Below are 11,440 nucleotides of genomic sequence, written 5' to 3'. Positions count from 1 at the left end.
GTCAGTGAGTCTGTTAATCATCTATTAAATACTAATCTATCTATCTATCTATCTATCTATCTATCTATATCATCTATCTACACAATTACATAACCTATTTATATATCCTGTTTATTTACTGCCTTAAATGGTAGCCATTTAAAGTAGCCGGTTTATTATCTGGCCACAATGCTAACAGCAGACCTCTCCGTACAGAGACCTTTAGTCATAATAGATGTCAGTTCATCCTTGCTTTCAAAATTAGCACACTATTAGCTCAGTGAAAATCGATTCTAAACAAAACATTAAAAATGAGTAAATGAGACCACAAAATATTGCCCGATCAAAGATTACTATTAGTCTGTTCTTAGACTAGATATGTATAGATTTTAAAAAGAGACAGACTTTATCGATCCCAGAGTGCAAATGCACGAGCTGCCAGTTTTGAAATAAAATGCATTGTAAAGTTGTCTGTATTATGTATACCTGCATATGACATGGCTATTTTTATTAAATATTATCATATTGTTTCAATCTCTGTGCCTATAAAAGATATGCATTGTTGAATCAACTAAACTGTTCTTTATTTACTGGAAGAAACCAAGCAGGAGCAGATTTGTTTAAGCTGACAAGCCATCAGAGTCACATAGTTTGAGTCACGTGCAGTAAATACAGTTCTCAACATTTTCAAACAGACTGTTTAATTCATATACCAGAGATAAATATGATGGAAGAATGGCCATTTATGGACATGCTGGAGCACTACCAACATCTACAATGAAGTCATGTTCTCTCCAATATATTACTCAAGCATGCTGCATTAGGTCATGTTTATTTTACAGTCAGAAACTGAAATTCTGATATTGCTAAATTTGTCTGTGCAGTATAGGCCTTATCTGTTTCATATTGTTCTATTAGAGCATTGGTATATTGATAGAATATAACTTGATGGCATATTTTTTTTTTCTGTACTTTCCGATCATACCCCATTGACAAGATTAATAACTCCTTCCCAGCTTTCACCGGGATTAGTTTGAACGGGAAAGGTTTTGAGGGATCCTGACTAAGCTTATCTTTCAAATCTGATTGGTTCTCCAAAGGTAATTGTTGGGTGGGCCTACATTACAGTCTTTGCCATTGGCCTGATCCAGATAGAGTTTAGAACATCTCCTCTCCAGTGGGGGTGTGTGTCCATCTGCCCCCTCCATGACCAAGATAATCCTCTTCTATACCTTCACAGCTGTGAAAAAATAAATAGAGGAAAAAGCATGCAATTCCAAAAATGCAACACAGTCTCAAAAGCATTATTTTAGATTTACAATGCTAAATCCGTTACATTGTCAGGCTTAAATTTATTTCAAAATTTAGTTTGCATTGCATTGATATATTCTGATATATATTTTAAACAGGAAAAATAATAGAGAGCAAATTCAAAAATATTACAAATAATAATTTATTACCTTTTTAATTTATTATTAATTACAGAAAGCTGTTTTTTTTTTCAGAACAGAAAGATTGTAAATCATACTAAGCACATCAGAATAGACAGTGGTGTATTCTTTGGTATCCACAAGGGGGTGTGATGCACTTAGTAATAGCCAGACTGTTATTCCTTGTTTAGCACATGGCTGTTGATTTTGGACATTGGAAATGAACCATAATTAGTCATTAGTCATGGTTACTCTGTGTTAACACAATATTTCGTTTACAACTCATTTCTGTTTAAAACGTCTAAATTACCAGCTACAGGACATGATGTAATATGCTGATTTGTCAAAAATGTTTATTTTTTTTTTAAATTGGGAACTGACTTATTTTGTACTCAGTACAAGTCTAGTGAGAATAAAACTTGTGTTTGTTCTAAAATCTAAGCAGATCAGGTTTATTTTGCAACACAATAAACTAAATTAACTTTAAGTAAAAATAAGATCACAACAACTGTATTAGTGTCTGTTTGGTATAACAAATAATCAGAACTACATGAACAGTTTAACATGAAATATATATTATGAATCCAAAAGTATAAAAATAAATATTTATTACTCTTCGAAATATTTTCTTGTAAAACAAACATAAAAATACATGTTTACATTTTGAAACCCATGATTGTCCATATGGTGATTATTCAATATGACAAGTCATGTCATTTTTTTTAATTACACTGAATATGTCACATACAGTATATGCATAACTGAAACACATTTAAAAATTCTAAATGTAAGAAGTAACTGTAACTGGACATTATATGTGGTGAGTAATTATACCAGTTATAGTGCCTATTTCATTTCCTTTTTGGTCAGTAGTTTTTAAAAAAGCTATCATTTATTTTGCAGTTGACATTATGTTTGCATATTCCCTGTCTTGAGCATCAGTAAAACTTCTGAGGGTCAAGAAATATCTGTCCTAATGTGTGCAAAAGTCTTGCATACCAGTAAACCTCCTTTTGTTGCAAAAAACTGTGTTCATTTTCCGTTTCCACTGTGACATCTGGGAATTTCTTGCAAATGCTGGAAGAACTATTGTGCATCACATTTGTGAGGAAGGTCTGATCTGTGGAACAGATATTAAGGACCATGGCACTACTGTTAACCACCACTCTTTGTGAGTTCTCTTCCATTACTGTCTGGAAAAAGCGAAAAAGAACACGGAGAGGCCAAAATGCCCAGTGTGCGAGTCTGTGATCCTCAACAGAAGCGTAGTTGGATACCAGCACGCCATCCACAAATAAGTTCCCATGTTCTGTCAAAGGAGCATAAACCCCCATCATCTCCTCCAGTGAAATTGAGACCACTTTAGATGGCTGAAGTCCTCTGTTGTCCCCAGTAGAAAGTATATAGTGCCCAGTCCTAACGTTTTTGGCAAACATAGCTTCATACTCATGGTGGTGCAGTTTGAGATTGGGAGTCGCAAAAATGAGGTGATTGGGAGTAAGCGCCATTCGTTTTCCATTTTCGGTGGTAAAAATAAAGAACATGGTTCTGCTCTCTCTATCCAGATGTAAAAAGAGAAGTACCCGACTGAGAACAACTTCACCTGACTCAGACAAGGAAAGCACCTTCTCGCCAGGCCGCAAACACGACATAGGTTTTTGCACACCATCAGCCATTGTCACAAGTCCCGATCCTGAAAAGCAGCCACCTTTTTCTACAGCTACAGAGTGATCTGGAAAAATTAAAAGTGGAACGTGTTAAGAATTTCAACGTGAAATCAATTTCTGTCATGAGAACTCTCGGAGAGGTTAGCATGGCAATATACATGGCAATGTTAATGTGTTTGGTCTTTGCAGAATAGATATTGCACAGCAAGTACAGAGATTTGCTACTGCCAATACATCCACAGACATGCTGCTGTGAGCATGTAAAAAATATTCCACATATATAACATATATGAAATAACCCTACATAAAATCACCCCATAGCAGATCTATACAGGTGGAGCTGGGGAAGGTGGAGGGTTCTGAAGCACTGTAACTACTAAAGCAAGCACTAGCCGAGTATTTAAACATTGAGCAGCAAACTCCGCTGCGTCATGTGAATAATGGTGTCATTATATCAGATTGAGTTAGACCTATCAGACTGCACAATCCAGAGTTTCATGACAGAATTTTTGTCCATGCATTGAACACCACTGACTTTCATTGTATGGTAATTTTACAAAATATCTTGTTTGTTGTCTCTCATACAGTTTTGGAACTACAGAATGGTGAGTAAATGATGACAAACGTTTTATTTTTTGGGAGAACTATCACTTTAAGAGCTACATTAAAAGATCTGAATAAGGAGTAACTGATGAAAAGCAAAGATTTACAAGCTTACCAGCTTTGACAGAGCAGTGCACATGGTACTTGGATTCATAGTACACCCAGTCAAATCCAGCCTCAACTGCCAACTGTGCAAGTAGTCCATATTTTTTTGTGTCCCTGTCTGAGGTGGTGATGTCCACCGCACGGCCCTCATAATGCAAAGAACCAGGAGGGTGATGGCCATCCTCATCCCAGGCTTCTGTTACTCGCAGTCGGACCCCAGGCCACTGGTTCATTACTGCTATTGCCAGTTTATTGAGGCAGTCCTTACAGCGCTGTGAAGCAGAAATAACAAATGAAAGCATTAAACAGGTGATACAAAGGAAAGGACTATACCATAAACAACTTTGGAACCCACTGACTTTCAGTGAAATGACTAAAAATACTTTCACAGGTTTCAAAATATCTTCTTCTGTGTTCCACAGAATAAAAAAAGGTACTGCAGGTTTAGAATTTCTTAAGAAATTTTTTTTAGGTTGGGGTAAATGTTCACTTCAACTGTTCCAGATTGCCAAAGCTCCTCCTTTTTTTACCAATGATTTAAACCAGAGGTGTGCTAATGCTGAAAGCACAGCAAATACCATGACATTTCAGAATTCTTTGTCAGAATTTGGAGCCAGTAGACATCAGCAATTTTTCTCCAGCATATTCAGCTCTGCAAAAGGCCATTTCCACCCCCAACATCTAACAATAAGAACAAAGCTACTTTAACTCATTTCCAGCATTCTTTGGACACTTCAGCATGGTCACAGAGTAAAGTCAAGGTCAAGTCCTTTTTTTTTCTTCACACGATTGGAACATTTTCACACAGTCTTTTGAATGACCCCAATGTCAACCTTGAGACTTTGTAATACAGAATTTAGACTTCCTCCAAGCATTTTCAACATTTTGTGTCTCTCTACACCATACGTAATGGGGAATCTGTAAAAATGTAGTATTATTTTTCAGGGAAAATAATATTATGTGACCTAAGGTCATGACTGAGAGGGTATGGGAAAAGGCGAGAGAGCAAGACAGGGTCGAAAAGCCAATTAGAGCAAGAAGAAAGCAAAGTCTGAGCGAGCAGGCAGATGGATGGAATGTTTAGACGTCTACTTGGGAATGTGACAGCAAGAGTGAGAAATCAAGAGGGGAAGAAAACAAACCAGGGAAATTTTTCTCGCAATGCTGTTGGACAGAGGCGATTCATTGTTAAAACTACAATAGAGGCTTTTCCAATGGTGCCATTACTTCAACAGGCGAGAATTCTGCACAGGCGACCCCACAGCAGAGGCTTGAAAAGATACACAAAGGATAGCTTTCAGAGTTGGGCAATGAGAGGGCACATGCATACGTACACATACACCAACTTGAAGCACTTTCATAAGTGTCCCCACAGTTAACTAGATGTCAATCTTGTCAAACTTATTATCAGTGATATCAAACTTATCAGTAATATCTAAAAAAAAAAACCTTTATACCATAACAGATTAGGCCATGCCAAAGAATACAGTGTCTATTTCTATTAACTCATCCAGCTGAAAATGTTCATATTGCCACTAAGAATTTAGTTTTGAATGTCTCATATTTTGGCTTCTATGTATTTAAGGTTTTAGAAGAATATTTAGTGTACTCTGTGTTCTTCACAATGTTATCTGACTTACCTGCCTTCATGTTTATACAAGGGAACATGTACACACTCCCAGGCTAAGGAAGTAGAGGTGTAGTGATCATTTTATAGCACACTAACGAAGAACTTGGTTAAAGATTAAATGGTGCTGTGGCAGTCCAGACAGTCTTATTGTCACGTTTTTTACATTGCCTAGGGAACATGGTAACATGGGTAAACAATCTATGAGATCTCCTCTTGGACAAGTTAAAATTTTGCAGGGCCTGTCCAGAAAAAATCGGCTTTTATCACTGCTTTATAGCTGTTTGCATCAATTAAAAAAAAAAAAAAGACAATGAAACAGCTGAATTACAGGAATAACAAAACCCTTTTATTTTCAAGTACTGTTTAACTGTGCATGAAGTATGTCATGGTTGACTGAGAGAGTTGAAAGGGCCACCTGATGCATCTGGGTCATTCCATGAAACCTGTGCCTTTTCCATTCTGATTTTAAATTAGATTTTAAACATTACAAGAGACAAAGAATGTCATTATGTGTCAATTGCTTTTTGCTTATTGTGTACATTCTAAAATTGCTATATAGATATACAGTAAATAAGCCTTTAAAAAGTACAAGGGTTGACGCAGTAACAATGTTGACCGTTTTACCATTCATTTAGCCATTGCTAGGCTTGTGCTCAAGATTATGACACTACTAAATGTTTATGAGAAAAATTATTTAAAGCTGACAGATGTACAAATATCTAATTTTCAATAAATTAAAAAACTGTATACGTTACATAACCAAAGTCAAATCTCTACTGAAAAAGTTGTATGAAATAAAATTAAATAAACAATAAAAAGACAGGCACTTAAGCCTAATTGTCCATGAAAAGTTCACATTCGGAAAAATTATAATGTCCTAATGACATATGCATACTTTTAATAAAGGAGATTATTAATCATAAGAGTTTACACATATCTTTAAAAAACTATTAAAATATGTATTCTAATAAATTAGAATAATACCATTTCAAATAAACTATATAATTAATATATAGGCCAAACTTCTTGTATTTATTTTATATAATAATGTATTAATTATGTATAATAATATATTAATATATATATAAAGAGTAAATCTATTAAGAAACATTAAAGTATAGCTTACAGGTGTTTATGAAAAGCAATGTGGAGTGACCCATCTGCAAAATGGGACGCAGCTGACTCTGTTAGACATTGGTTTCCTTTACCTTGGTCATGAACCGGTCAGCTTTAGTGTGTTCCTCGTCTTTGAAGTCAATGTCAGTGTTATAGTTGCACACGAGCTCATTGAAGCGTTCCGAACTGCGCGTTATCCTGCCCTCCGCTCTTCCGCTCGCTCCCAGGTTGTTCTCAGAGACACTGGGCACGTACTGCTTGTAAGACATTGGAGACAACTTGCGTTGCCTATGGCGAGTGCCGTAACCCGGACCCGGTCCGCATCCCTCCACCAGCAGCCATGAGTAAAGCCAGGCAGTCAGCAGGCCGAGCCTCGCCAGCTTTAACCAAGGAGCCAGCGTCATTGACGCGCGTGAAGTGTGTGAGGGGATCAGCGAGCCGCGAACCCTGCAGCACGAGCGTCTCTCCCAGCACCTCGTGGCATTTCGTTAACACAACTGACTTTTTCCACGTCCATATCACGGTGCTGAATTAAAATGGGCACTCGTGGGGATTAGCCTCGTGAATCATTGACCAAAGTGTAGCCTAATGGTTTCCAGATTAAACTGATTATTTAGAGTTTAACATCAATGCATCCGACATCCAGCCATGGTGAGGGTTTAAACCTGAAAAGTTTTGCATATAATTAGGATATAATATCTAGCCTTTAAATGGCTTATACGGGTCAATCCATTAATGTTAGCCAAATTTCAGCATTCCAAGCAGAGATGGACTGATTGCATCCTCGTTCTCGTTTGTAGATACTGGCATAGCAACAGGTGCTTCATCCCATCATCCTACTCCACCTTGGACAGCTCCGCGCGAAACTGCGTTTTCTGCGGTAAGGTTCACAGCGCGCGTCTCTGTTTGTCCTCCTGCCTGATAGTCGCGCTCAAACATAATTTCATTCCTTTACTGTCTGAGTGTTCTGACTCTGCTTCTACGTGTGTTTGCTCCCGCTTTTAACCGTTGCGCTCGGACCATTGAGTGTTTGTGACCGGACAAAGATCGCCCTCCCTTCCTGCGCGCGCGCCGGGACAGTAGCTCACACGCCTCCCCGCTCGCGCTTCCAGTCATGCAGTTGTGAAGTCATTACAGTGTAGGCTATTGCAACGAGTGGGGGATACTTTCAAAAAGTTATACTTTCCTGTGCTGTGTATTTAACAGCATATTAGTCCCTTCTTTTAAAGTGAGAAAGTAGGCGATACTAAAGCTATAGGCCTATAAATCAATATTTCTCAGGGTCGGTTTATTATTAAAAATAAATCTCTGTACAGTTTACTATCTTGGCTACAAAAGCTCTATTGGGCTTACAGAAAAAAAAAACTTTCCTGGATCTCATATTTATATTGAACGCACGTTGCCCTTTTGTGACAACATGCCCCAGTGGTGTATGCTATCAAACTGATTTGGTTTGGAAACTATTTTCACTCATTAAATTTCACAAGTAATTACAAAGAAATGGAAATTAACACTGAAGCTGAAAGACTGAAATACTATATCTTGTTAAACTTATTTTCCAAAAGATACTGTTTTTACAGAAAAAAAAAACTTTCCTGGATCTCATATTTATGAAAAATACTGTTGTTGTGAGGTCACAGTTTACATTTTTTGTTCAAATCAACCGCCATTATAGTGATGACCCTTGCATAAATTGTTCCAAGTATTTAAATTAATTTAAAATATTCTAATTATACTAAAAGAGTTTTCAACAGCAATGCTAGGGTGAAAAAAAAATGTTAACAAAAACTTATGAAACAAAAGTTTGTCCCTTGAAACACAAAGAATGTGTGACAACTAGTCTCCTCTACCCATTCCCTCAATCAGCTTGTAGTGTATTTAGATGCAGGTGAGGGTCATTGACATGAATCTAAGCTTCATGACAGCTTCCTGCTGAGAGATAATGGTGTCATTTCTGTGACTCATTAATTTCTCTCTTTGTTTTTCTCCTGAAGGAGAAGACACTGGCTGACACATGTGTCGAGAAGACCTCTGGGCTTCGTAATTATAAACCACCTCTGAACAATGGCTCAAAATTAGAAGACAATACAAATATCTCAAGTCAATATGGCATTGCGAGCAAGAGGAAGAAAAATAAAGAGCAGCAAAATATCAAAATGATTTCCGCTGACCCAGACCTTTGGCATCTCAGACAATTAATTCACACACACAGATAAAGCATGCAAAGGTTAAGGCTCTTAGGAAATCTATCAAAAATACTATATTAAAAAATACTATTTTAAGTAATTTCCCTTCATAATATATCTTTGCTTCAGTTTTTTCTAAAGTCTATTTTCAGGTTTAAATTACAATTTTACATAGCAATCTCACACTAATAGACAGAAACACCTATAAGATATTATTTTGTGTCTTATGTAACATGTTCGAATAAATCAGAGATCCATCCCAATCATACAGTAGGCCATATTTTATGCACTTCCGAAACTCTGATGGACGGATCTGTGGTTCAATCACACGTCCCAGACACCACAAATAACAGCAAATGTGGGGGAAAGCTTAATCACAAGTACAAATGCTTTCAAGAGCACAATCAGTGATACTGACATTTCGCCAAGGGGAAATAGGGAAAATAGCTGCCATTAAACATTAAAGGGAGGAGATGACAATAAAAATAAACACAACTGTTTCAAAATGGAAATTGTGTAATTGTTATTAGTATTTCTGCATCCCCCCCACCTCCTAGTCTCTTAAGCGACCTCACTCCCCCACTTCAGGATGGGAGTATATAGAACAGTGAATGGCTGAGTTTCCTGAGCAGCCACAGCACAGAAAATAAGATCTTTCCTGTCAGAGTTACTCTGGCCCTCATTTTCCCGTTACAGACGAATCGTGACTACACCTGGCCTTATAATAGTAAAGTGCCATTGAGCTCATGGTACTTTACTTGGCATCAGCAAAATTAGATGCTGCGTCATTCGCAAAGCCCTCGATTCCAAAACTGCCTCAAATAGTCAGCTGATCTTGGGGGGTGATGGTGTTCAATCAATCATGTCAGATGTTACAGTGCATGTTTATGAAACACGAGCCTGTAAATAAGGTAGAGCCACTTAGATTTAGTAGGAAAATGCTTACTGGACACTATTCTGCATACGTTTCCTGAGACAAAAGCTGTTGGGGTTACCCAGAAGAGTCAAGGAGCTTACACCCATTGTGACCCACCGCCATCGGTCAATTCTATCGTCCCTCACCCTGTTATCAGTGCAGGAAGAGGCAGGGCGGTGTGTTGGACTGTGCTATGCTAAAAGCACATGATTTCTGGCTTCAGCGCCAACATACGGCTTCATAGGCTGCCCCTTACCTTAAATAACATGCTTATCGCATTCCAGAGCAATGTGACAGGGGATCATGGATAAACAGGATGATCTGTCATAGGTGTACATAGATTCTCCGTGCTGCATTATGGCCTGGTTTAGTCGTTACATCATGCGCCGTCTATATATGCATGATCTGTGCTTTTATAAGAGATTGAAATATGCCTATATAATAATTGTCGTGATACAACAACCGTGACAGAACAATAGAAGATCAGGGTGGAACTTCCTGACCCAAAACAAACAGGTTAAAGGTCAAGAGAAGAGAACATATTGCAGATAATGTACTATACCTGCTATCATGCTGACCAGATTTAGAAACATGTTTTTACAGCAGTGAATAACTAACTTGACCAGGAAAACAAAAGATAACACAGGACTACATCATATCTAGCTTTTATGACTAATTGATATATTATACAAAACACTCAGAGAACAATTCATACAGCCTTTAAAGTATTTATTCTAAAAAATGCGAAAGTCACTTTCACTTTGTCTAGAAATATAACAGTAGGTGCAAGTGACAAGTGACTGTTTGTACAAGTTTGTTCACTCAAATGATTCGTTCAAAACACTGATGCATTCAAGTTGTATTGAATTTGGAACCATACTAGCATACTATTTTAACATATGCCATAAATAATATGCTAGTAGTAGCATTTCTGAATTTAGTAAATGTCTTTGAATGATTCATTGAATCATTCACTCAAATGATTCATTCAATACACTGTCGCTAGGAATGAGCCCTGGGCCCTGTGCACTGAATTTGCTATGGGGCCCCCTCAAAATCAAGTTCAGTGGGGGGGAATCCTCTGGGCCCTATGCACTCTGTAACCCTTTCCCCCCACTAGTGACACCCCTGAACAAAACATCTTTAGTGTCTATGTGTTTTTGGATATGCGCTTCAATGTGTTGTGGCAAGCAAAAATAGACCAAATTTTTAATATATTTTCATTTTAAAGAAATAAAAGTCATTGTCGAAGTTGTTGGAGTGTACTAAAATGAATTAAGCCTAAATAAAAAAATAGCCTAAATAAAATTAGAGCGTTTTAAGTTTTTTTATTTCTCTATAAAATATATTTTATATATATATATTCATTTACTGTGGTCCTTTTCTGACAATAACACCTCTGTGTGAGAAAGGCTGAGTGTGTGAAGGGAGTGTGTCATGAGTGTGCAAGGTGGGTGTGGATGTTCTGTCGGAGGTGGGCAGCGCCGCTCATTATCAGTTGATTAGCAAGTCTTTTCCGGCCGCGAGTTTTCTATTTTCCAGAAGGAATAATATCTTCTAATGCACTTTGGCTACACTTCAAACAACTGCCAGGAAAGCTAATCTGCCTATTTTCCTCTTCATTCTTGTGTTTTGACAATAACGATAGCCTATCGCAACCTGTGAAAGACTGCCTTTCTTCCTCTTGTCTGATATGATTGATTTGGACCAGTCAATGCCCTCTGCGGACCAACACAAGTGACATGCGTCAACCCAGTACTGTTCAACTAAACGTTTCTGAGGTCATCTGAAACTGAAAGGACAAGTCC

General features: G+C 37.6%; 1 protein-coding gene across 1 annotated transcript; it reads right to left on the bottom strand.

Annotated features, from left to right (window-relative positions):
* Window positions 1-1,428: 1,428 nt before the first annotated feature.
* dhh (desert hedgehog signaling molecule) lies at window positions 1,429-7,615 on the bottom strand. Its single transcript, XM_019097984.2, has 3 exons — window positions 6,623-7,615; window positions 3,795-4,056; window positions 1,429-3,141 (listed from the first exon to the last, which is right to left on the bottom strand). Exons 1-3 carry the CDS (start codon window positions 6,932-6,934, stop codon window positions 2,348-2,350), a joined length of 1,368 nt encoding a protein of 455 aa, XP_018953529.2. The 5' UTR covers window positions 6,935-7,615; the 3' UTR covers window positions 1,429-2,347.
* Between the last annotated feature and the right edge of the window lie 3,825 nt (window positions 7,616-11,440).

Source organism: Cyprinus carpio, chromosome B23 (genome assembly GCF_018340385.1).
Source record: "Cyprinus carpio isolate SPL01 chromosome B23, ASM1834038v1, whole genome shotgun sequence".
Taxonomy (NCBI): Eukaryota; Metazoa; Chordata; class Actinopteri; order Cypriniformes; family Cyprinidae; genus Cyprinus; species Cyprinus carpio.
This window is presented reverse-complemented; position numbering and strand designations above follow the sequence as displayed.